This window comes from Perca flavescens, chromosome 21, assembly GCF_004354835.1.
Source record: "Perca flavescens isolate YP-PL-M2 chromosome 21, PFLA_1.0, whole genome shotgun sequence".
Taxonomy (NCBI): domain Eukaryota; kingdom Metazoa; phylum Chordata; class Actinopteri; order Perciformes; family Percidae; genus Perca; species Perca flavescens.
The window spans coordinates 8,126,283-8,153,745 of record NC_041351.1 but is presented as its reverse complement, the minus strand read 5'-3'; the positions used below and the strand labels follow the sequence as shown (position 1 = coordinate 8,153,745).

At 42.2% G+C, this 27,463-nt stretch overlaps 1 protein-coding gene across 1 annotated transcript; it reads right to left on the bottom strand.

Moving 5' to 3' along the window:
* Window positions 1-5,775: 5,775 nt before the first annotated feature.
* Window positions 5,776-26,734, bottom strand: hs3st3b1b (heparan sulfate (glucosamine) 3-O-sulfotransferase 3B1b). The gene is made up of 2 exons (XM_028567841.1): window positions 25,854-26,734; window positions 5,776-8,924 (listed from the first exon to the last, which is right to left on the bottom strand). The coding sequence occupies exons 1-2, from the start codon at window positions 26,441-26,443 to the stop codon at window positions 8,306-8,308; spliced, it is 1,209 nt and encodes a 402-aa protein (XP_028423642.1). The 5' UTR covers window positions 26,444-26,734; the 3' UTR covers window positions 5,776-8,305.
* Between the last annotated feature and the right edge of the window lie 729 nt (window positions 26,735-27,463).

Sequence of the window (27,463 nt, the reverse complement as noted above, 5' to 3'; positions counted from 1 at the left end):
GGGCCGCTGTTTACTTTGTGCGATACATTTTCCATTGAGGTTAAGTGGCTCTATGGAGGAGCAGTGCCACTAGCGTACACCTCCCCCACAGCAGCATTAGCCGATATTTCCAACTGGCAGTGTCTCAGCCACATCTGTGTCCTTGTTTGGACATCGGCATTGTTTGTTGTGGGAGACTTGAGTCTTCTCTCCCTGTGGAAACACAGTTGGTGTGTTGGCATACATACGATGTTAATCTCAATGTAACCACAGCATGCTTTTAGCAAAACTGATTTAAACTATGAATATATTTTGGGTTTTATGGAAATATTATAAAGTAAATGCTATGTGGAAATACCACGGATAGTTTTTTTTTAACTTTATATTAATGTTTTTATTCCCTTAGGATGTCTGTGACTGACAGGAAGGAAATAGTTTACCCACCTTTTTTTTATTTGCCACTACATCACAGCATGCACACTGTGGGGATTTCTGCTATGCTCATTACAGCCCACCTCATCCTTGGGGGTTGGAAAGCAAGAACAAGACTATTTGGTGAGTTTAGCCACTACAAATTGGGATGGGAAGTTTAATTGCATTATGAAATGTTTAATTCCATCCGAGTCCGCTTCAGTAAAGTGAATTTGGACTTAAAGATAAAGTGTACTGTTTCATATTGTTTACATTAGTTGTGGTGGAGGAGGAGGTCACTGAACAAACTGTTATCCATCACCCCGATCACCCACTCCACCCCACACTGGTCCAACAGAGGAGCACCTTCTCTAAGAGGCTCCGACAGCTTCGGTGTCGCACTACAACAAATCATTCTTACCACAGGCACTAAAACTAAATCACTGTTAAATAAGACTCATAGACATAGGAATACATCATAACTGCACAAACATAGGTTTACTTACATCTTTATTAATACTATTTAAGTAGTTGTAACATTTTATTCCTAACTTGTATACATGTTGTACAGTCTCATTTTTTTTTTTAAATCTTTGTTCTTGTATTATATCCTATTTATTATTTCATGTATATTGTATCCTATTATTTCATGTATATTCTGTATGTGTGCTGTGTGTCTGATATTTTGATGCTGCAACACTGTAATTTCCCATTTTTGGGATCAATAAAAAAAAAAACTATCTATCCAAAATATTTCAACTTATAACTTTCCCTTATTTGAATAAGCTCCGTTTTGTGTTGTGTACTGCAGCAAGGGATCTTTTGTTGGTTTTGTTTGCGCAACCTAAAAAAGGAACACACAAACAAGGAGCAGGATGTGTCAGTCAAATATAGAGCATCTATACCCCTGAGAACACAAAGAGAAAACAATGATTCAGAGCTAATTATAACTTAAGAAATCTAGACCAGTCCACACTTAACTTGGTTGAATGAAAAATACTGTAAAATGTCTTAAGTATGGCTGCAAATATGGCTCTGCAGGGTGTAATTATTATTATATATTTTTTTTTAAATGCAAATACTCTGACTATTTTCCTTTTTAATTGGATTTCCACACTGCAAATGCTTTCTTATTTGATTAACTTGATTTGATCGCTTGCAAGGTTCAGTTCATTGGTTTAGTTGCAGGAACCTTGTATTAAAAATAAGCAAATTATAAGAAGTTTTGAACAAGTGAATAAGCAATTATATGCCAACATATTCTGAAAGCATATCACAACTGCAGCAAACAAGAAAAACGGCATGTTTCTCAATATTGTACAGCCATGCGTTACAACTTCATTTTAGCTGTGAGCGTGCAATCAAATATAAAACTGTGGCATAACTGTCAACAAAGTCCTCTGCAATGCACCATTTTGTGATTTGTAACTCGGTGTGAAATGTATCTGCTGGGATACATACCGGCATTAGAAATGCCAAAAAAAAAACATGACCATGAAAACTTCACCCACAATTTGCTGCAGATGTCAACATCCCTGTCCGTCCGTGGACAGGTTTGTAAATACATCACCTCTAATATTGTGAATGGGAGCCCTGTTAAATACACAGAGGTGTTTCAGAGGCTTGTAAATAAACAGCCCTGGAGGTGTATCTCATTATGAGCCATAAGGAAACATAGGCTGCTTTTACAGGGAGTGAGGGTGTGTGTAAAGGGTGGTGGCATTTCCGATAAGCAGGCAGACCCACCACTACCAGCAACCAAACCTCCCACACAGCTATGGGTCACCTAAAACCACACAGACCCCCCACTTCCATAACCATGCTGCCAGGCTGAGCAGGAAACAGAAAATAAAAATAAAAAAATAGCCAGGATGGTTGTTGTTTTTTTTGCAACCACTCCACACATCACACACACCGTCTGCCTACACTGCCTACTCAATCACACCACATGTATTAAACAGGAGGCTAGCTTCAAAAAAACCTTGTTTGTGCACGCTGTATAAGAAGAAGTGTAAATATTGAACTGTCAAATGGTTCACAAACATTCTGTTTTCACATTCGCAACATTCTGAAGTGTGAATGGCAAAAAGCAAAGAAACAGACACAAGCCTTACTGGATACATGCAACCCTTTTAATTATAAATGCTTTAAAGCAAATAGTTAGGAGGTACACAAGTTACTCTAATATATCTGTTTTGGGTTGTGGTTCCAGTTTAATGCCAATCCAAGTTTAAATGTCTTACAAAAAAAGAACCACAAAATAAAACAGGCAACATCAAGATAAGGTAATAATAACAATAACAAATATGACAAATATCCTCTCTGAAACTTAAGTATCGTGTATCGAGAACACAAAAATGTTTTGGGGGTTCCTACTGCATCAGGATTTGACTTTTGAAGGAATTATTTGTACAATTCAGTAAGCCAATTTCCGTGGCAAATTATTACATGACCACAGACAATGTATCGTACAAAGCTGACACTCAAGCAAGCGCACACCAAGCTAAGCACAGCAGAGAATGGGGATGATGATGATGAACCTTCCTGACTAAACTGCATTAGACACATGACAGCATAAAGATAATTTTATATGGCATAAATGTATTTTCTGCTTTCATATCCTACTATAATTGTTTTTATCCTATGACTCACGGGGTTGGGAATCACTGGAATGTACTATGCACTGAACTGAGATGGATTAACCTTAACCCAGCAATCCACAGCAGCAGTGCAAGATGCGTTGTGCAGCGGATAGTCATTTATGTACATTAAAATTACAAGAATACATTGCTTGTAGCAGACAGATGTAGTGTTGATGATAAAGCACTGCAGGAAAGGCCCATCGGTATATAAAAGTTTGGCAGCAGCATAAAGCACAGAACAGAAGGTCAGCATGAAGAATAGTACAGCCATCTGACCCAAAAGCCATTTCTTTTGAGGTGATACATCTCTGTAATGTTGAACTGAACACAAAGTGTGTGAAGAAAATAAATAATAAATGGAATAAATGTTACCATCTAGCATATGTATGACAAGCCAAGTTGAATTTCCAACCAGAAGCTAATTGTACAATGAAATAGTTAAGCAAATGGACTACGTTCAAGACACCTGTCATGTTTAAATCCCTAAAAGCAACATACATACATACATTACTAGGTTTGCAGGGAGCCAAAAAGGGAAAACCCCAAAACAACAGCAACAACCAAGGGAGAAATATGCCACAATTAAGCCCACAATACTTTAAACATGATTATTCATATTTTATCAGCACCTAAGTGAACAGCATGAAAGTCTCATAATATGCCAAAACATCAAACAAAACAGCAGAAATTATCAGCCAGCAGCCAACTTAATGTTAACATGCAAACACTAACTAAACAGAGCCAATTACACCAACTCAAAACATGCATGTTAGCACAAGCAGTTAGCACTTAGCTTGCTTTGGTTTAGTGAAGCACAGGTCCCCCTGGCTTCTCCTTTGGGAAGAAACTGCAACATCATGGACTTCTGACTTGAAGTGTACCTGTGTGGACCACAGCTGACGTGAATGAAGGTAGAATAATCTTTCGGGATCCAAGAAGCAGCAACAGAGTGTCAAAACCGCATTATTTACTCCACAAAGTCCTCTTGAAGTGACATAATCACATTTGTTGGTGGATAGCTTGCTAACGAAATGCTATATTAGCTAGCAACATGCAGCATGGAGTAGGCGGAGCTTCTAGAGCTTAAAGAGGTGTGTTCGATATACATACTCACATGTTCACCAGCAAGAGTCATGTCATCTCCTTAAGTGGCTTCACTCAATTAAAGGCTCAGTTCACCCAAATGACAAAAGACATTTTCTCACTTAAAGGAACACACCGACTTATTGGGACTTTAGCTTATTCACCGTACCCCCCAGAGTTAGATAAGTCCATACATACTCTTCTCATCTCCATGCGTGTCATAACTCTGTCTGATGCACCCAACACTAGCTAGCTTAGCACAGATCCTGGAGGTAACCGGCTCCCAATAAGTGACAATTTTGAGTGAACATTTTATGTAACGTTTATTTATCCAGGTAAGTCAATTGAGAATAAATTCTCATTTGCAACGACAAACTGTCACATTCACTTAGTTACACATTCATACCTGGAAGCTGCCCAGTACAACCACTGTCTGATCTGGTCTCCACTGGAGCGGTTGGGGTTAAGGGAGGGACAAGTGCTGCTCTTTCACTTTCCCCACCCAGATTTTATCCTGTCTGTCTGGGGATTGAAACGGCAACTTCCCAGTCACAAGCTCGCTTCTTTAAGCTCTAGCCACCACTCCCCTGTTGTGATTTGTATTGACACAGCATGTACAAATAACAAGGTCACATGAGACACAGCCATCGTCTAACCGTATACATACTGGGAACTATTCTCAGAAGACAAAGCACTGCTACTTGGGCGGAGTGATTATTATTCCAACTCTGTGCGAACGCCAGGCGAACTCTCTGCTCCTCACCAAGGGGCTTCTCAGGTGCAAATCACTCCGCCCAGAGTTACGACATGCACAGAGGTGAGAAGGGTATATGTATGGACTTCTCTAACTCTGGGGGATACAGTGAATAAACTAATGTCCCAATAAGTCGGTGTGTTCCTTTGTAGACGATAAAGCAGGGTATGCTACCGCGGTGTTGTCCGGTTTGGGTGTTGTCCGTGTTTTCGTCTGAAAACCTTGACCCTTTCACGGTGTGTTTTCAGTTCATTGAAGTTAATTGTAACATTTTGTTAGCCAAAAATGTTTTGTTCAGGATTCGGTGAAAGACACTCGGCAGTCGGCTGTTCATTTTTGAATCTTGCTAACCAGCGACAACAGTGGATATCTTAGCTCCACCCTCTCGTCCAAATATGGTCACTGATGGTTTAAAAAAATAACAATATGGCGACAGCAAAACTGCCCAACTCGAGGCTTCAAAACAGTAGTCTATACAAACGAATGGGTGACGTGATGGTGGCTATGTCCCCTATTTTTATACACTCCATGGGCACCACAAATAAAATCCCATTATCCTCAAATTATTAGGATGGAGGCATTTTTGTTTTATTGTTTTGTATTGGCAAATCAACCCTTTAATGTTGAACATCCCCAAGTTGTGTTTTATCTGCACTCATACTTCCTGTAAATGATTGTAAGAAAGTGGACACACTTGAGTTGTAGATTTCTCCAAACCCAACAAAAAGTACAGTTAATGCCTGGTTCTGCTAGTACACTTTATGTCTCATCTTTTATGGAAGATTTCATGACATCTAACCTTAGTCATCATGCCCTTTACAAGTGGTATTCATTAAATGTAATGTGCTAATTAAATAATAAAACTCTGGGAGAGAATCATTGAAATAAAAGTCAGGCACAAGAGGATTTGGTAAAATATATACTTTTTTATTTATTTCTTCATACAAAGAAATATTTTGAATGTTCAGTATTTAATCATCTAGAAACATTTGTTCCATTTTGCTTTTGCCTTGTGTAAAATTAATTCCTTTGATGTACATATACCACAAAATACTTGATTTACATGTCCTTTTCATTTTTGTACATACAGATCTGCTAGTCTAAATACATATTATATGTGGGTAAGACAAACATTAACATTTTTAGATTTTAAAACAGGTTGAATAAAACTCAACCATAACCGATGCAGCCACATGGAGTTTAACCATGAGTGCAAGTTGTTGTTGGTTTTTTTCAGATATTCCCTCAGTTGCATGAAAACAGAATTTAAATGCAGTTCTACATCAATTACAGAGAAAATGTCAGACTTTCCTTCCAGAACGTGACAGCTTGCTGAGAGAGGTCATAATAAATGCTTCTTTTTTTTTTAAATAATCAAACATCAAAGGAGAGAAGGGGAGGTGAAGGCTTTCTCTACGTATATTCTCACTAGGCGTATCATCGCTCAGGCAGAGTGAAAGTAAAGGATTGCACTACAAAAAGATGCAGTGTAACAGGCCTCCATCTCCCCTGCTACTGACCATTGGTTTGAAGCTAAACCAGGCAGCTGGAAAATAAGAGAAATAGCTGAATTGGGGTCATTCTCTGTCTTAATGACAGGAGCAGGCTAACTGTGTTGTATTGAATGGTTAAAGAGGCACAACATTTTCTTAACTTCACAAAGAAAAAGGGACAATAAAATGTAACTTTTAAATAAAACGGAGTGACAATCTGACCTTTGAAATTGATTTGAGGGTATTTTAGTGTGAGGATAGGTTGTGTACATTCAGTCTGGGCCCGGTTTAAACACATGAAGCCCTCCTCTGGATGCTAATAATCCCTTCCCATTATCCCTGCATTTTCATAATGGCCAACACATTGAGCATGCATAGCATAGTGTATCACAGCATAGCACGGCTGCCTCCCTGTTCCCTTATAATAGCGTGCCACCCGCTGCAAAGAGATAGGGCAGCACATCAAAGAATGATAACTACGCGTTTTCTCACTCTTGCATATCAAGAATTCAAGTAGAAAGACAAAATCAAAGAAGCGATGCAGGGGGAAAAAGCAGAGATAGCGATTCAAGCTGTGTGAAACGTGATATCAACCCAAAGGTTTTTTTGGCAACAAGTAGAGATTGTGTGAGTGAGTGAGGATGACAAGTGTGAATAAGGCATAAAGTATATAGGCCATGGACGATGGCACATGAGGTTTTCGGACAACACTAGAGAGGTTAGACACTGAACCCCCCCACCCCCACCCCAATGCCCGCCTGAGGCAATTCTTGCTGTGCTGAAAGTGCTTCACAAAAACCTTTCCTCTTCCTTTGATCTCCTTAGTCTGGGATATAAGATGGGCCTGGTGGACTTCTGTTTGAAGAAACGCTATTCCAGTGAGGCGAAGCCAAGATGTTGTTTGTCTGTCTGTCATCTTTTTTATCTTTATGCTCTATTTCTGACAGATATGCCTCTGCTACCTCACGCAAAATTTTTTCCATCTTACCGTGAAAACAAGGCACACACTCCCCCTGCTCTACTCAACAAATGAAATGCCTCTCAAGGAAATTTGATTGAGACTTTGCGTGACCTTTGAACTGAGCAGATAGAGCAAAGAACCTGGCTCTCAGCCAACACTGCTTCTAATGGGGAGTTTGAGAGCGAGAGCTCAATCGATCTGCCAGTTACCTTTACCCAATTAGCATAATGTTAACATGGGCCCTTATGTGGTCCGGGATAGAATTTAACGTTTGATGGATGGGTCATTCATTAGAGCAGGCAGCAGGAGCACTGAGAATGAAAGGGCAGCTGTATACTTTAAGCATGAGTGACACAATGAGGATCAATTAGGCCTATTGATCTAAGTGTTATTGAGTGGAAAGGGACATGAGATCTGCAGTTTAGGCTTATGCCATTGCAGGAAAATTGGATTGTAGAAAACTTAACTGGAAGGTCTGTGTTGCAGTAAAACACGTTACAGAAGAATCACACTCAGAATGACAGGGTTTGAAAAGGATGAGGGTAAAGTTATGATGCATATATAAATGAGGATGCACATGGATAGGTGTTCTCCATTTCTCTGTGAGCACTCTGTACCCGTAATATGGTGCTTTGACATTTCCCCCCCTAATTTCTACTTTAGTCATCGCTGATAATCTGCATTACGAAGCACCGGTAAATCCACTGAGTTTACAGGACCATGACGGAGGAGCGATAGAATTCAAAATTAAAATGAGGAATGTTAAAAACAACATGTGGGCCAGATGTTATGTACAAATATGGTTAGGCAGCTTAGTGAATTAATTGCTTAGAAATAAAAATAAATTATTATAAAATAGATTTCTGTACATTTTACATATATATAGCAATATCTCCACATCTTGCCATTGAATTACAGATGAAAAAAAAAATAACTTCTCAACAAATGAAAAAAAACTAAAATGTCTTTTATGATTTTCACATCAATCCCAACCAAAGTTATGTCCAGTCATCTGGTAGAACTTCATGTTGAAGGGCCTGTAGAAGTCCCGTAGCCTCTGCACCACCTCAGGGTCAATGTTGGGATGGGTCCGCCCTTTGGTTTTGCCCAGGCAGTGGGGCTTGCTGCTGCCCTCTGCCTTCTTGAGGCACGGGAAACCCTTGGTCTGGTTGAAGTAAAAGTGTTTGTCTGTGATGATCCTCTTGAGCCCCAGGAAGTCCTGCACGCGGCCCAGCTCTCCGGCCGGGTCGCTGATCAGCCGCTCGCCGCTCACAAACAGGATCTGCTTCATGGGGAAGTACTGCAGCCAGTTGTCCAGGTGCTTGGCGTAGATGCCGATCTGGATGGCGCTCCATGAGGTGTCGATGAGACCAGTAGTCCTGTTTTTGAAGGTGAGGCTCTCGAAAGAGGGGATGTCAGGCTTCTTGGACAGTGTCTGTGTGTAGTCCGAGATAGCCCTGGTGACGGGGTCCCTCACCACCACGATCACCTTGGTGTCCCGGGACATGGCGGATATTCTGGCTGGAGCCTCTCTGGTCACAAAGTAGCTGGGGGTTTTCTCCATGGTGATCTGGCCCTCCAGGGTCTTGGGCATCAGCTCTCTGCAGAAAAAAAAGATACAAAAAGGAGGTTAGAAAAGGGGTAAGGTGGAGCAACATCTTGCTTAATGTAATCAAGCTGACGGAGTGACTGTGTTCTGTAATCAATGACTCACTGAGCCTGTTTAGCCTTATTATAGGGCTCAAAAACCTATTAGTGCAGGCAGCTATCCAACATCAACATGCTCTCTCACTCACTCATAAGATATCTCACTTCTGACAGAAAACAGAGAACCCTTATTTACTACACAATCAAACACAGGGAAACATTTACAGGAATTTCTTAACATTACAGACCCTGAATTTCACCATAATAGGGATTAGGAGTTGGCGTTTCCCACCTCTGTGCAGACTACTCAATCCTCCCCCTATCTTTTGGCAACTAACCTTCTGTGTTGTTCTTAATAATGGTCATTGTGATTAGCCTTACAATGCATTTTTTATAAATTAGTTCACAACATGTGTGAATCCCATTATCTGATGTGTCTTCACTGAGCTTGTCTTTCCTCAAACCTCCGTGCTGGATGTAATGTTCCAGACTCAGACATAATCAAAATTCACCCTCCCCTCTTTATACCATTGGAGCAACAAACAAACAAAAACACTTGATCTGCCTTGCTGACTCAGGCATAGCTCTGCCACGGTGCCCCGCCCTCCATCTGACCAGCAAAAAAAAACTCTAAAGTGCTACAGTGCTGAAAGATGATGAGGCTTGTCAGAAAAAAGGGAAAGGGAATCTGTTTTTTGACAAGAGTGGGTTTGGTTTTTGGGGGCTGGCTGATGGGCTTTACACAGATATGTTACATGCAGACATATAATCAAGAGGCACTTGAGAACAACTGGTTTTGGAGGAAAAGTGAACGCACTCTGCTCTCTCAGCATTAGGTTTCACAATTGGTGGCCAACCGCACAGTCTCGATTATGGTGGAGGCGATAAGAGCGGTTTGACTGACATTGGGATGTGGATCACCTTTCCCTCTTTGGGCCCTGCACCAGGAAGAAAACTATGTGTAATGTACGTGGGATCCAATGTGTTTCTGGTGCTGGCTGGAGGGATGGGAGTGGTTTGAATTATGGACTGTAAACAGTCAAATCAAAAGGACAACTGCAGAAGTAGAGAACTAAGACAGACAGACAACCAAAAACAGTGAATAAGCAGTGTAAAGCACTTGAAGGAGGAAAAAACAAAGGAAGGACAAGATAACAGAGGGCACTTATCAGGGTGAACACGCTATTTCAGATAAGATTCCTGTTAAGCCTGTTGTACCCCGAGCCTCACCTTTGTTGTTAAGGCTAGGGCACTGATACGCCATTGTGTAGACAGTACTATTGTAGTCCATCCCATTCAAATTCTGTGTAATCCTACACAGCGTTTTTTCACACTGAGAAAGGTAAAAGACGTCGAAACTACAATGTTGGACATTTAGAAGTCTGTTATACTCGACTCCTCCCCAGAGCTTCAGCTGTTCCACAGAAATATCCCCTAAAAGCTGGAATCTAGTTCAAGTCCATCCAGCTCATGGATAATTCATGGAACATCGGCTCTCCATCAATGCACATATTTGCGTGCAAGAAAGAGGGAATGGTAAGGGGAATGAGAAAAATACCCATGGTAACGTCAGGTTACCAATAAAATGCCTCATGGAAATGGTGTTGGCAGATTTGTGTAATCGTAATGCAGTGCCAGTGATCTAATTATGATAATATCTCCTTGATTGCTGACACATCAGAGGGGCGACTGGACCAGGGTAAAGCAAAGCTGTTTCCAAAAGCTCATTCAGGGCCAGACGGGATAATAAATAAACAAGCCGGGAATCTAACGTCAGCCCAGCTCTTTTGGTTTTATTTCTACACACAAAAATGCTTAAAAAAACATCCCAAATTCTTAAAAACACAAATTGTGTCTTATGTTCGTGCAACCAATCACATGTGATGACAGGCAGAGATCATACCATAAGGTTAAAAGCAGGCGGGGAGCTGACTGTCTACAGTTCTGAGTTACTGTAGCTGGCCAGTGCTGTTTTCACTTTGATTTACCCATTCCATTTAGCATTTTTAATACTTCGGGCCAATCATCTGGCCAGGCCACCGGGAATTCTCCAGGTGCTCCTGATGGACAGTCCTGGCCCAAGCTCATTAATAGCCTATTTAAATCTAAACAGACACAGCATGTGGTTTTGTGCAAAAGCATGACAGATCTTTCCGCCAGCAAACCAGTCCTGGAGGTATAAATGCAAACAACACATTATGAGCAAGCACACTAATTATCTGCCACAACTTAAAGGTGTTTATACAGCGCCCACTTGAATGTCTTCAAGGAATATAAACCAAACATGCTCGACTTAAACTGCGCGCTATTCGTCATTCTGTTGATATACAATGGTGATACTGCCTGCAAGTTTTTTGTCATTCCTTGTGCTAATATACAAAAAAAGTCCAGAGCCGACACAGAAAGAGGCAAATGGCTTCCCATCTAATCCGATTTCAACATGACAATGCGGCATGGAGATAGGGAGGAGGCCTGAGTTGTGCATAGTGATGGATTATGCTGATCCAAGCTCAGGGATTTCCAAAAAAAAATAATAATAAAATTAAGTGTTGGGGGTTGGAGAAGCATATAACAAGGAGATGGTTGCCCGCTCTCTCTGCCAAAGAGGTAAAAAAAAAAAAAAAAGGCAGAAAGAGAGAAAAGAGAAAAGAGGAGGGGTATTTTAGTGGGACAAGTAGCTCTTGGAGAAACAATGCCTATTATGCTCCTTTTTGATTTATGAGGTTCTGCTTTTAAAGATTCCGTCAGCAAACAGGCAATTCTGTGACACCGGGCTCCTCTTTTTTCCTGCTTTTCTTTGAAAGTGAGCCATTGTCCATGAGCGGAGGGGTGAGCAGGGCAGTGGTCAGGGCAGGGGGGGCGGGGATGGGGGCAGGGTAGAGAGGAGGCGGATAGGAGGAGAAGGAGGGAGGGAGGGGTGCTTATCGACGGCTGAGTGGAGCACTTCTCCGTCCTTCTCAACCTCGAGTGAGAGAAGCCTTTTGGAGAGCTGTTAAGTGGAACGTGTGCCAAAATTGCCCTGCAAGCATCACTCTGTCCCCCTAAGATACCAAGGGCTCCACGGAATTCTAATATGGGTAACAGTAATAGTAATAAAGTGTAAATAACTAACTTGACCTTAAACGTCATGAGGCAAAACTTTTTCCTTGCCTTGCTTGTACTTTTACATGATATATATCTGTTTTCTCTCCTTGTCTCTCTGCACTTTTGTCCATTGAGAATATTTCCAAGTTAAAAGACATGCCAAAAACAGCGATAAGACACAAGCAGAAGCCCTTGTCACACGACAGCATCAAACAGGGGCCGGCGGAGTGGCCCTTTGGCCTGTGTTTTAAAGAGCCCTCATCCCAGTGGAGATAAACGGCAGGCAGGAAAAGGGTTATTTCTGTCTGATGCTTCTGCCTCCCTCCTGTCATGTTTGATTTGATGATAACGGGCTGCCACTGAGCCGTCAGTGAACCAGCATCCCTGACAAAATGACTAGTTTGCCCATAGACAAAAGGGATAAAAGCTATTTGGCGTGTGTCTGTCCGACTTTTCCGTTCGATACAAAAGGTTTTCAATTGTCTCAGATGTCTGGATGTTGAAAGCATTTGAATCTCAAATTAGGGTTTGTTTATTTGAATACAGACAAATCAGAGGGCACTTTGTATCCACCAGCAAAAGGGAGGGTGTGGCTTAACTCTTATGGGCATTTAGAGCTAAAGATGTCTGGTTTCTATGGCTTGAAGACCCTGGAGCGAGTGTTATCTCCTCATGGGAGGTAACACTACACTAAACAGCGTACATTGAACAGTGCTCTAAGGAGAGGCTGAATTAATCGAGAAAAAAAAATGGGCTACTTTTGGCAAATCACACATTCATCATCAACATTCAACATCAACAATTCACTTCTTTGTGCTGAAGTCCTGAGTTTTCTTTACATTAAAACACTCCACAGTCTCCACTCTTCACCCCGGTCTCTTTTCCATTGATCCCAGAGGTTCCCCCGACCCCTGACAATCAGGCCTTGAGGTCCGATAGCAAAGTGACACTTCACAAGTAGGAAGATGGAGAGGGAGGAAATGAGGGAAGAAGTCCTGAAAGGGTCCCTTTCTTTCCCAAGGGCCTCTTACTCCAGCCCTTCACATGAACCAATGCGGTGGTGGCACAAGCGTTTTCGGGAAATACAAAGAAACATCTTTATTCCTCATTGGATGATAATGATCCTGAGCGCCACTTCTTCCTTCAGAGTTGAAGATGTTACAAATTTGATATTTTTTATCCCGGAGACAACAAGCATTTGAGTGTAACGTGCAAATTTGAACAAAACGTCTTTCATAAGACAATGTGTGAAACTGATACTGTAGAAATCTCTTTCCCTGGTGTTAGAAAGACTATTGAAAGGATGATAGATGCATGCAGCTACGCATAAATTCATGGATGAATCACTGATAAATAAAAGCAGTGTTCATTACCAGTGCTCCCTTTTGAAGCTCACAGTAGGAGGAGCCTATGTGCTATGAAATGGAACTGAAATGAGCAACATGTTTATGTAACACACATGGCGACGCACATACACAACCAGTATGGGTACTACAGAGGGAGGCAGGCATGCATGTCTCTGCTGGCTCACTGAATTTTGTCAAAGTAGCATTTAAGCACATACAGAAGCCAGAGATTTTGAAATACACTCCACTGTGCCTTGAGTCTGACATTATATTTAACCACAAAGCATGGCTTTGGCTGTAAATTAAAAGAATAGAGAAGATGGCTTATGGCGCTGTCGGCCCGGGACACTCGGGAGAGGAGCTCCGGCTGCAGTTACAGAAGCTTCATCTGGTCTCTCTTTCAAGCACTTGGAGTGGAGTCCAGGTGTTAGTATGTGGCCACTTAGGGTTTTTGACAGTTCATTTCCTGGCTGAGAAGAGCCAGAGATCTCTGCTTAAAACTGAGACCTTGCAGGAGTGTGTGCTAAAGGGGGTGTGTGTATCTGTGTCTTATATACGTCTCTGGTTTTATGTTTGGATACCAAAAAGTATGCATACCTTAGCACTTGCTGATGATCTGTCTCTGACACCTGCTTGTAACTTAATACCTGCATGATGAACCCTAAGTGATGCTGCAGCTTCATCAACCTGATCAGAGTCAACTGTCAGTGCTCCTCCCGTGCCTGAGGTTTCAAATTAACAGGCTTCACTGAATAATGGTGTCACTGGAAACCCAGGAAGGTGGCTGAGTGGAAGACCCTCTGAATCATCTGTCTGCTAAAAGGATAAATAATGCAGGCTGGCCTCATATCACACACTCAGACCTGGATAACGGGGCCCTGCATGGGATGATGCGGTTATAAGGAGGAGAGCAGTTTAAAAGCAACATTTTTCCAGATTTCTGCTGCAAGTGTCCTTTGGAAGTAGTGTTAGGTGCCAATGCTAGTGTTTCCTTCCTTGGGTTGACTATTCCTTCATGTGGGTGCCACTATTATATTGAATGATACCGTTAGAGGTGCATGAGCACAGAGAGAGAAGCTTATTTTTGAGAAATTTCACAAAGAATTTGGTTTGGATCGGTGAGTGTGGATCAATGTAGCCACATCTCTAGCTTGTATTGGTTTTCTGATATGCATCAGATTATGTTGACACCCTTACTGCTAATACATACAACTGGGGGTGAAGAGGGATCTTATTGTTGGAGATCTCAAATTATTAATAAATCACAATATAGCCAGAGATCTTAGGACGTTACGGAAGGTTCTACTAACAAGTGGGAAAGAAGGGACTCTAAAGGGACGGCACAACACGATCTACGGTCAAAGTATAATGAAGACCATTTTAAGCTTTTCCAGAACAACATAAACTGAGTGCAATGGCTAAACCTTCATCTTGTTTCTTGCTCAGTGACACTTTGACACCCAAACTCTGTGCTGGTGTCCTGATCTGGTTGATAAATGCAGCTCCCAGACCCCTTTACTCCATCAAGAAGTTGCACTATGTCAGAGTAGCCTGGGAATCTACTGACCCTCCATGTAAACAAAGCAGTTAACCCGCCCGACACAACCCGTCCATCCATCATTTTTCACTGGAATCAGGGAGTCATGCTTTGCCAGAGTGGAGCATTTTTTATCGTTGTGTCTCTCACAGCCGGAGTGTGTGTGTACAAGAGTTTGTAGGCGAGGGAGAGTGAATGACAGAGAGAATGTGAGTCAAAGTGGGAGAGAAGGGGAGTCAGGCCTTGCGGTCACAGACCATCCAGACTGGTTTTGGGCTCAAACCCAGCTTGGTTTTGGAGGCAACATCAGACACTAGTAAAGTACAATAAATAAATAGAAAACTAGCCACCAAATATAATGTCATGGACTACATGGGGTCAGACACCCCAACAGCATATTACCCTGAGCCGCAGCTTCAGATATCGCCTTTGTTAGGTCCTGAAAATACTGAAGTGAGGCTGAGAAATTCTACTCTTATGCCATTGTGGTTGCCTTGTGATGGGCAGCATCGCAGAGGCGTGACAAGCACAAATTGTTCAATTCAATAAGGAACTATCATTTCCCCCACTCGGAAAATCTGTTTTTAAGTATATTTGTTGCTATTTGGCACCTTTGGAAAACAACACAGGAATGTGTGGAGCCATAAGGGGTTTTTCAGGCCTGGAACCACATCAGCCTGTGGCCATAGACGGCTGCATAGAATTACCGAGTGTTAATAACCCTGCAGTGAATTGAAGGAGCCCACCATGTGGTATAAATAAAACAGAGGAGTTGGTGAAAGGGGATGGTGGAGGGTAGTAAGTACAAATACCTCCTCCCTTGCTCTCATGAATGTGCAACAGCATTCTTATAGATGTGTTGTTTTTTTTTCTTCAGGTTGAAAATGTTCAAAAAAAAGCTTCCTTCTTCTGGCTCATGAGAGGTGAAAGATCCCATTGTTTTGGTAACACTTAACACAACATCTCACCGCTTTGTTTGACATGCGATACACGTTGAGTCACCGGACACTGCCGGAGCGATCTGGCTACTCATGGTCTGTGCCTCAACAACACCAAACCCACCGCCAACTCTTGCCAGCAGACACACTCACGCACACTCTTTGAAATCCACCACTTGGCGATATTACCCAGAATTTGTTTAGCACTAGTAATCCTCACTAATTAGTGTGTTTGCTCTGGGTATTTGCCGAAGGTGTTAGCCCTGGAGCTAGCCACACATACCACCCGCTCCATCAGGATCAGGGCGCGACTGGCTGACAGCTCGGATGAAATAAACCGATGAACCGTGAAAGGATGAAAAAAACAGGGAAAACAACAATGAAGGGCTGCAGGTGAAGACTCGGTGTGCATTTCTGGGTGTCTTTTTGTGTGGGTGTGCAGGCAGAATCAGCCATTCTGACTGATTCCTGACACTTGACATGCACCAAGAAGCACATGACTCCTTGATCTAGCTACAGCAAAGATGAATAAAAGATGAAACAGACTCCAGAAGAACATACATGCCACCACCCCCACTCCCTAGATGCACGCACAGTCTCACACACACACACAAACTCAGAGAGAGAGAGAGAGAGAGCGGGAGCGAGGAAGCTACTTTGCATCCTGTTTGAATTGGCTGTCATCCGTAACTGCCTGCACACCTTTTTGAAGAAAGCCGGGTAACACTTTATAATATCTACACACTATGAAGCATTAGTTAAGTATCAGTCAATACTTAATTCATCATTATCATCATTATAAAGCATTGTTCCTACGCTATTAAACACAACAAGTATGTCATTCATAAACACAGTTATACATGTTTTATTCTTGATGAATAACCTCATCTATAATGTGTTTAATGAATGTACTTGATGATGATACGATGGATTCACCATTTAAGTCATGCAATCATTTAAAAGCTGTTAATGGTTCACAGGATTATTTAGAAAGTGCCTTTCAATGTCATTTATAAATGCTTTGTAAGGCATAGATAGTTCTCACTTGAGATGAGTTCACACAAAATATTTAACTAACAACTAACTACCTGATTTCATCGTAAATTGCAGTATTAGGTGTTTTTTAAACATATATTAACACACTAACTGACCATTAGTGCATGCCTAAATCATGATATGTGTAAATACATGCATACATGTGCATCTAAATAGTTTGGTAACCATTTACTTACACTTTCTTAATGATCTTGTGAACCACTGACAACTCCTAAATAACTGATTTGTAATCTATGATAAACTTAATTTAGAAATGGGCAATCCATCATTCGTAAAGTATGATCATACAATCATTAAACGCAGTATAGATGAGCTTATTAATCAGGAATAAAATGTGCATAACAGTGTTTATGAACGCCATACTAATGTGTAATAATGTAGGAACAATGCTTGAGTATTTACTGATACTTGACTAATACTTCATAGTGTGTTGTTATGATGAAGTGTTACCAGAAGGGGTAACTACAAAGTGTACGTGAGTGAGAAAGAGGGGATTTCCTCTCTACTGTATGTCACTCAGTGAGCAGAAAACCATCTTCCTGTGTGTTTGGTTTTTTTTTTTTTGCTTCCTCACACTGCAGCTGTTGTTGCAGGTTAATGGTTTACAAATTCCTGACCTGAAGACAGCCTGCCTCCCGAGCTAACGTATAATTAGCTGAATTGAGTACCGATAGCACCAGTCGCGACGATTAACCTGCTCCTTTAGCAGATGGAAAGAGTGGCAGCAGAACTCCTCAGGCGATTCTACAGTTTTCTTTGGATTTGAGCCTAGATGTTGTCTTCTACAATATCTCCGAGCACCTCCAAGACAGGATAATTACTGTTAAGAAAATCAGGCATCGTTTTCACCATTTCTGTGACGAAGTAAGTGCTGCCAAAAGCAGACATCGGAGCTTGGAGCTCAGTTTCAGGGTTTCGTTATTTCTTTCAGGAGACGGTTGTGGAGCAAATGTTTTCACCCCTCCGCTGTATCTCGATCCGTAAGCCTCTTGGTTAGAGGTGAAACAGGATCTGCTCTAACTCTGTGCCAGGAAGCTGTTTTGTGAAGGGAGTAAAGACAAAAAAATGGGAAGAGATAGTTGAGAAATGTTAGCTTAATACTATATGTCAGCCCTTGACTGGAGAACTTCAGAGGATGTTTGTTTTCAACAGCTAAATAAAGTTGATTTTTTCTTCCTTTTCACTTGATATCCACTTCGCTTTTTCCAGAATTAGAGAGTACTTGCATACTTCTGCCAAAAAATGCACAATCCTCGAAGTTTCCTAATTTGAAAAATAGAATTGTATTCAGATTTGCATCAAATTAAACGCGCAGAGACACAAATCATAGGGTATATCTGCCAGAATTTTTTCCATTCGAGTGAGTACAGCAGTTTATAAGAAAACCGCATACAGTATGCTCAAAAGACCCTATACTTTGCACTGCCTGCTAAAAGATATAAGAAAATAAAAGCATTTTTAAAAAGGAAAAATAATCCACACAGACACCCCGCTCGTTCCTTAACCACACAACTAAACTTTTGACCAAATTTGTTCAAATCTGTTGCCAAGGTTTGGGATATCCTGCTCCTTTTGTTGTTTTTGTAAAATGAAAAGTCAGAGCAGAAATCTAGCGGTCTATTAGCGGTGTCGTAGTTTTGCTGCATCCAAAAGATACAGCATGTAGTTTCAAAGGGCCGCCTTCTGATTCCGATCAGTTAAACAAGGGCGAGAAAAACTACTTGCGGTGGATGATAATTGGAAGGGAGTTGAGTTTTGGCCAGGTTGTCTTGGAGTTGAGCTGTAGTGTTCGTACAGCTCTTACGAGAGAGCCCAACAGCTCTGGGAGTTCATCTAAATGGAGAGAGAGAGTGACTAGTGTCGAGCAGCCATGGTGCAGAGAGACAGCTCAGGGCTTCTAATGAGCGCTGCTCTTTTACTGCCAGGCTAATGGCATCCTCAGGAGACCTCAGCCGCTCTCTCTCTCTCTCTCTCTCTCTCTCTCTCTCTCTCTCTGTGTGTGTGTGTGTGTGTGTGTGTGTGTGTGTGTCCTCTCTTCCCAGAGGCAGGCACATTCTCCAGCACCCTAATGGCTACCTCTGGGACTTAATACCTGGGACAAGTGAAGCTTTCCAGGTTTACTGGCATCACTTTCTCCTCCTCTTCCTCCACCTTCTCCTCAAATCCATTTTCTTTTCTTTGGAAAGCAGTGAGGAGTTCCCCGATAAACCTTTATCTTTAACGGCGAATGATTAACAACAACCAGATTAGTTTGTGTTTCCCAGGCTCCAGGGGGAAGTTTTTTTAATGCGCTAAAGAGTTTACTGTTTATGTAGCAGCGATGAATGACCATTAACTCCGGAGGGAGGATGTCTGATTCTGTTCTGACATGTGCAACAACATCCAAATTATCACCTCGTTAAAACTCACGCGTAGCACAGAGGGAGGGTTTGTATGCCGCTTTCTCCATCCTACCCTTCCTTTCTTCGTCCAATGCTACTTTATTACACTTCTTTGTAATTATTTTTCATTGTTTTTGACTTTGAATTGCACAGAAAAGAAAAGGCATTCTGTAGCAGCAGTCTTCTGCCAGAGTGAATGAGCACAATTAGTTCGCACTTTTTAAAATGAGCGTGTGTGTGCCTGCATGAGTGTGTGAATGTTTGACAGCAAGTTCCTCTCAGGCTCTATGGCTTTTATCCTCCGCTCCAGCAGGAGGTTCCTGTCTGTGGCGGCCATATTGTCTTCACTGGTGTGGGTAGTGCTCAGTGGACACTATCAGGAGGCTGGGGGGGGAGACAGGCCACCACAGTGCAGCACTGCCACTCCCCTCTCCACAGGTCTCTCCTTTCACAATTAACCGCTTGTAATTTGGGGATGAAAGCTGCCTTTTCTCTGTTTCCCCACCCCCCGGTCACTCTCCATTCTCGGATGAGCCTTGCCAGCTTAGGCAGTGAGGAGAGAGGGCCTCCGTCCCTCAAAAAACTGACTTCTTTCAGAGACGGCCACTCGTGGTCAGCGAGGCCTGCAGCGAGCCCCGCCCAGGATTGGACGAACCGAGCATGACATGTGACACTATTCTTACACACCAGCGGAGCAAGTGCACAGCTGGAGAACGGAGAAAAGCAGTTCATAAGGGAGGGATTTGGGGATGATGTTTTGGGGGAGGAACTGGGAGGTACTGAGGGAGAAACAGGGTACCATTAACATATAATCCACTCATTTGGGAGCACAAGATGGAAGTTAAGCCAACACGGAGGCACAGTTTCAAACCGCTTGTTTTTATGTTGGCCGCTGCGGCTGAGGATTGGAGCGCAGGATGTGAACCTGCTGTCAGCTGTACGGTTGGCCGGTCCCCGAGGAGCCCATGGAGTTTCAGGAATCAGGAAACAATCAGAGCGCCAAAGTATCTAATCATCTGAAATCATCTTTGTCCTGTCTAGAACTATAACTGGGTAAGAGCCACTTAAAGTGCTTTAGTGCTCATTGATTCTGTCGAATGCAGAGTTTTAAAACTAAACAAAAATCCTGCTCATTTACATAACTCAGGAGGCTTAAACAAAACTGTTCTGCCGTGCTATTGTTTTCTGCATGGAGCGGCTATCAAATTCCCAGTGGGGCTTGTAGGTTCCAGCAGCTTTCTGTTGCACTGCAGATGGTCAACACACAGACCCTGTCAGCAGGCAAACGTGGGTCTGACCCCAGCCAATGGCCCTTCACCCATCCCTACACATTACCTCCAATCAGGCCTGACCAATCAATACTGGCCATCCCAGAGGAGCCAGGCACGCTGTCTGAGTGTTTCCTTCTTTTGTGACTGGGGAGGAAAATGATTTGTGGCTTCACAGCCGAGCCTGTCGCAACCATACACACAACCCTTTTATATACCTATCACATCCCATGTATGCAAGCATCAGCACAAGATGTTTTGCAAACAGTGATGATTTGATGCCCTTCACTGGGGCTCTATAATACCAGGTGGCCCCTTTTGGCCATTGAGAGGAAAGGAAGGAGGGCGAGGTCAGCGGCAACAGAGAGTGGATGGGTCACCTACACGGAAATAGGAGCACCCCTGTGGTGAGCAGATAAAAGGATGTGCACCCATCCAGAACTGTCCCTGACTTGGCCAGAAGCTGCAGTCTGACTCGGGCTCTACCAGTGGGGGTGGACGGGCCTTTAGATAACGGCTTTCAAACAGCGCAGACTTCCGCACGCATCCAAAGTCTGATAGCGGAATGTGTTTTTTTCTTTTCCTTTTAGGGAGCCTCCTTTTCAACTATGCACCACTTGTCTTTGTCTTTGTGTGTGTGTGTGTGTGTGTGTGTGTGTGTGTGTGTGTGTGTGTGTGTGTGTGTGTGTGTGTGTGTTTGTCTGTGTAGTTTTTAGTGACGCTGCGTCTGTTTACCTCCACAGTGTTTTATCACAGAGATACAAAGGTTGACCAGAGAGACATCCTGCACGGGGATGGCGCCGGTTCAATCCCGCCACGCTCTCGACAGCGACTGAAGCCTAACCTTTGATTACAAACCACATCACACAAGGACCGAAGATTATATAGTTCAGTGTGTGGGCTCCAAGTTCTATATTGCATTATTATGACTGAAGAGTTGACAACTAGAATTCACAAGCATTTAACCATAAATAAGGTCCTCAACAAAAGACAATTTCTGATACTTTCAAGAAACTGCAAAGTTAAACTAATCTTCCCAAAACTGCCTAACACAACACCACAATCCTCATAGCACCCCATATGGCCATACACTGCATGACTACGCTCTCTCCCAACATGTTCCCAACTCCTTGTTTAATGCTAAAGCCGCTGCGAGGGAGGAGCGACAGCGTCAACACTGCCGGGCCCCGACAGAGAGCTAAGACCAGAGCCCGCGACACGACAGCAAAACCACAGTACAGTAATTATATATCAAAGCCCCTTCATAGCCAATAGGGCTAAATGGAATATGAAGAGAGCGACATGCACCACAGAGTGACAGGGTGAGATGAGGGCCGCAGTCAACAAGAGTTAGGAGTAAATCAAATGCCTCTCATGTATGAGAACTGCAGCAGCGTGGAAAGAGTAAACTTTGAACTGTCTGAGTCACAAGGGACATAACCCTTCAAACTAACTGTGAATAAAGAAATAAATATATAATAAGTCTGACAATCTTACATACAACTGCTAAACTAAAACGAAGAGTGAGTGGGCTTTTGCTGTTGTTGCTCCTCAACTTTGGTAAAACCTCCCAGAAAGTCTCAAACAAGTGAAATTACTGCGTACAATGGAATTACGTTTTTTTTTTTTTTTTTTTTAAATCCTACATTTCTTCTTTGGCTTTTTAAAGAGGTTAAAACTTCATATATATTTTCTGGTTTGTGCACGTTGTCTTCTTGTTTTTAACAACTGTCTTCTCTGCCGGTTATCACGTATTTATCTTTGATTTCTCTTGTTTTGAAAAATGCAAAAAATGTGCTTGCAACATAACCTTTAATGCCACAATTTACGCAGAAGCATATTAAAAAAAAAAACATACAATAAGATAACTTGCTCACACTGATGACCCTGAGCTTTTATTACACATGGACTCTTAATCTTTTCAGCAATCAACTCATTGAATTTGCCCTTAATGTATGTGCCGAAGATAAGTCAAATGTTTAACTTATCGCTATCAGATAACACAAGTCCACTTTCAGTGAACAGGTGCAAATAGAAAATGAGAAATAATGAACCAACGTTCCTGTTCACACTCAGTTACGCTGGCCTGTTGAGCCCTGACTCTCTCTTTCTATGTGTGTGTGTGTGTGTGTGTGTGTGTGTGTGTGTGTGTGTGTGTGTGTAAGTGCGTGTGTGTTCCTTGGTGCCGGTTCATGCATGACCTCACTGTGAAAATGTGTACCCCCTGATACAAGGACCCCTCGGTCAAAAGCATAAATCATGTGTTTGTCTTTGGCACAAATAAAAACTGTCAAAGTACATCAGAAATCCACAATAAGACTTGTTATCACCACCTCCATTCATCTTGTAAACTTCCCCTGAGTCTTTTCTGCTCCCTCTAAGGCTGCATATACTTGGTGGAATTCCAGCTCCAAATGTGCGTCCGTTTGGGGGAGGCAACGATGGTGCAAGCTCAATACAACAGTGGATGGCAGAGAGATTGTGCAAATGAACAAACAGGGAGAGGTGAATTGCTCAACTCGCACACACACACACACAACTGTCCATAACCGCCTCCTCCATAAATGACCCTCACCGTGATCAGATCATATTCCCACAGCATATATTTCAATGCCATGCGATTTTGCCTCTGTCTGGAACATTCCAGAAGTCATCTCCAGTATCTGGTCCTAATGGGACACTATGGAGGCTCAGCAATGAATGAAGTATGATTTTCTTTCTCGGTGCATCCTCGCTCGAGAAATAGAATCACTAAAAACTTTTTTTTTTCTCCACTACAGGGACTGCTTACACCAGCTGTTTCACTGAAGCATACATTTTTCACTGCACATCTAAAAGTGCAGTACTTCAAAAATATGTCAAGACAGATTTCACTGTTCAAAACCCAATCTACGATCACTTCCTACAAGTTAATGGATTTTTGTGGCAAAGGCATCCGCCGTTTGGATATCCTGTTGATGCACGAAATCCCTCAGAATACAAAAATTATCTGAAGTGTTCTCAAATAAGTTTTCAATGGCGAATGAAAACTCCACAATTGTTCTCTCTGTATTTCTGGGAGTAAGACATAAGAGCATATGAGATTACTTTTTTGGCACCAACAGAAAAGAAAATGGACTAAAATGAAATGTAGCTTCAGACAATATGCTTCCATTCCACATCAGCAGAAAACCTTGAATCATGACTTCTTTACATGGCTTAAAAAGTATTAGATTGCATGGCTCAAACAACAACAAAAAAAAACTAGACACTGCACTTTTCCACAATTCCCTAAAATTTAGAAATACTTTATGTGGAAGTTAAATAACAGCAACCCTACAAACTCAGACCAAATCAAGCACATGAATCTAGGAACTGGGTCTTTATTTTGAATGCTGACAACACTTGCTTCTTTTTTTCATAAGGTCCAACATTGCTGGGGCCCCCTTCCAGGTCTTTACATATTTAACGTGTAGGCCTACAATGAGAGCACGGATTAAATCCGTTCATTCAAGCCACGAAATCTAAAAGTTTTTTTGACCTATTTTTTTTATTTTTTTTTTTCCAATTTGTCAGATGATCTTTCCCTTTCTTTGTACTTCAGATACAACTTTGATAAAACACTGGAGGGGAAAAGACTTGACATTTCACAGCGTATCCGTTATGAAGGTCCGCAAAAGGCAGAAAGTAATTAGTGGGAGACTTAAAGGCCAATCAATGCATTGATTTGGCCATCGGCGACTTACGGTATTAGCCATGACACAACCCTGTTGATTTGAACACAGACATAAATGTATCAGTCTGATTCAAACTCTACAATAGTAAAATAAAAAGTATTTTATAAAAAGAAATAGAAAAACTCCAGTAGCTGATTTGGTTGTATTTAGGGTGTTACCCCCCCCATACAGCCATTGAGCTCGACAGACTCTCGGCTCGTTATATAAACACTTTGTGATGTAAATGAAAAAAAGGATAATGTTAGTTTGTCGACCTCTGAAGATGAGAAGCGGGTTTTGTTCTAAGAAGGAGCCCCCACTTTGTCTCGCAGACAGCGTGGGCTGTTCGGCCTGTAGAGCCCATCGACAGTAGAACGGCCAGGACCATATAAACGCTTTCAGGTCTGTCAACACTATTAGGTTAAATGTTCTACAAGACAAAAAAAAAAAAAAAAAAAAAAAAAAAAAAAAAAAAGTAGGTAATATAGGCCTACTCGTTTTTTTTTTTTTTTTGTAACTCTCAAAAATTGTTTAACAGGATCTTATCACACTGCGATCAGTCAGATATGTGAAAATTGTAGGCTACCATTCACGTGAATCTGTATATCACCATTCACTGTAAAGCAGCATATAAAATGTCTGTCGGGTCAGATGTTGTCATACAGGCGCTCACACAAACACTGTGGGACAGTACAGGGAGCGCGGCAGCACAACTTGAATTGAATGCCAAAGATGCTGATCCACATAAATCAGATCTGATTTATAAACACGTTTCATAGTCGTGACAAAATGTAAAAACCAACAAATCTAGTATTGGAACTCGACGGAGAAGCCTGGAGGACGCGTCACCGTGAAAGGTGCAGTGTTGCACCGCGTCCAACAGAGATCACTGCGCATCGCAGAAACAGGCCAGCCTGACTTGGGTCTCCGAGCATGCCTCGCAATTGTGACACAAGTCAATGCTTATTTTTAAATGGCATACACGATCAAATACGTCTGCAATCAAACCTTAAAAAAAAATAACCCGTGTAATTAATAAGCCATTATTATAGCCTGTATATATGTGCGAGTTAACGGCCTGAGGCGTAATTGGACATAAAACAAAGAGTCCCAAGCAAAGTGTTGCCACCGTGTTAATGTAGCTTAATGGGTTCAGTTTGGAATAAACTCTGGATACTATCAAATAAAATACAAATAAAATATACATACATTTGGTATGCCTTTATGGAGGTCCAAATTAGTGACCGTGTAAACCAATTGGGAGTTAATTAGCCTCTCAGGCTGCATCTAACGGTGTTAGTGTTTCTGCTGGAATGAATAATAATTAAAAAAAACTTTAAAATTCTCTGTAACAAATACATTTAGTAAAAAAATACATAGCCTGCTGAACCGCATTGGCTGACTGCTCGATAACAGCGTGACTGTTTTGCAGCACTGCCTTGCCAATTCCCCTATAAATACATTTTATGGAGTAGTAGCCTAAAATAATCTAAAATGAGCCCCCAAGTTCAAAACATTTAGTTTTCTGCACCCGTTCAACCATCATCCAGACACAGGAGTGTGGAGACTAGTTTTTACCTGTACCACTCCAGTCCGTTCTCATAGTTGCGGTCGAAGAAGTGCGGCTCCGCTCCCACGGCTCTGATGTCTGGGTGAACCCGGAGAAACTCCAGCAGAGCCCGGGTCCCTCCTTTCTTCACCCCGATGATGATCGCCTGCGGCAGCTTCTTGCTCCCGGAGCCGTTGGAGAAGCTGGACATGGCGCTGGGCTCCGGGGCTCTCTGCTGCAGCTGCTCGGCCCCCATCTCGTCGCCCCAGTCGTCGGCTCGGTCCGTCTCCAGCTCGTTATTGAGCAGGTCTCTGGACGCAGCGGTCCTGATGGACGGCTCCTCGTAGTCGCTCTCTATATCCTCCCACGGCTGCGGTTTGGCCAGCAGTCTGGACACCAGGTCCGTCCTGCTGCTCTCTGTCCTCTTGCCCACGGCCGAGCCGGTCTCCCTGCCCCGGTAACTGTCCACCACTAAACTTGGCATGGTGGAGCAGTAGCCCACGCAGGAGTACAGCATGTATACCCAGATTAAAAACATGATGCTGAGCAGTATTAGTTTCTTCTTCACGGGGCTAGACCAGAGGGCATACAGGCTGTGACACACCAGGCTATATTCCATAAGCCTTTCGGTTGAATATCATATCCCAGCGGCGCATATTGCCTAACTCATTCCCGGTGGCACCTCGACAATCCCTCGCAAAATGACCCACATGCTCACCTTTTAAACTACAAATAAATACAACTTGCAAATGAAAAAAAAACAAAAAAAAACAATAACACTAATGTAAATGTAATCGAAGAGAATGATAGATCCAGGAATAAAAAGGCATTGAGGAATTTGTAATCATATTTGTGGCTACACTATGGAAGATTGTTGAGCTGCGACAGGAGCACCGCGGTGCTGCTCCGGGCTCATCTCAGGTTTGTTAAAAGTGCTGCTGGAGCACGAGACCTTATAGAGAGACACGCGGGAGAGTGGCAGCAGCAGCAGCCAATTGACGCGCGGAGGTTAAATATGCAGCCGTGTGTGGATAGGAGCGGACCAATCAGAAAGAGGCGCGGGCGGTCCCAGCCGTGGAAGCCTTCAGTAAGGAGATGAAGCATGTGTGCGCGACTCTGCTGAGAGTTTGGAAAACTTTCTCATTGGGGCATAGACGGCAATAAACTCTTATATACATATATATAGTATTTCTCATTCATACACACATATTGTTCCAAAGAGTTCAGACGGCTTTAAATGTTTCCTGCAGGTTTAGTTTTGACATGGTTTTTCACATTGCAACTCTTTTGTGTCTTTTTTTTTAATTATTATGCACACACACACAACAATATATGTCTATATAAATTTCCAAATCAATTTCGTCAGCACAAACGTTCAAAGTATAAGGGAGAAAGCTTTCGGAAAAGTAATATCAGCAGACCAAAATAATCAGTTTAGATCTGAACACACACTTTGTGAAATATGATAGTTTGACTTTACTTGTGACACTGAATGAGAAGTAAATCAGAGGTCATGCTGTCAGTTCACTCTTATATCTCTACAACCAAACGGAGAGGTCAAACAGATCGCTCATTCCAAATGGATATTGTTTTAGTTATATCATTAATTAGATAATTACTGATAATTCATTTTGTGCAT

Coding starts and splice junctions, on each gene's coding strand:
- hs3st3b1b (XM_028567841.1), bottom strand. CDS start 26,443: ATGGAATATAGCCTGGTGTGTCACAGCCTGTATGCCCTCTGGTCTAGC. Junction 8,925..25,853: donor AACGGACTGGAGTGGTACAG/GTAAAAACTAGT, acceptor TTTTTTCTGCAG/AGAGCTGATGCCCAAGACCC.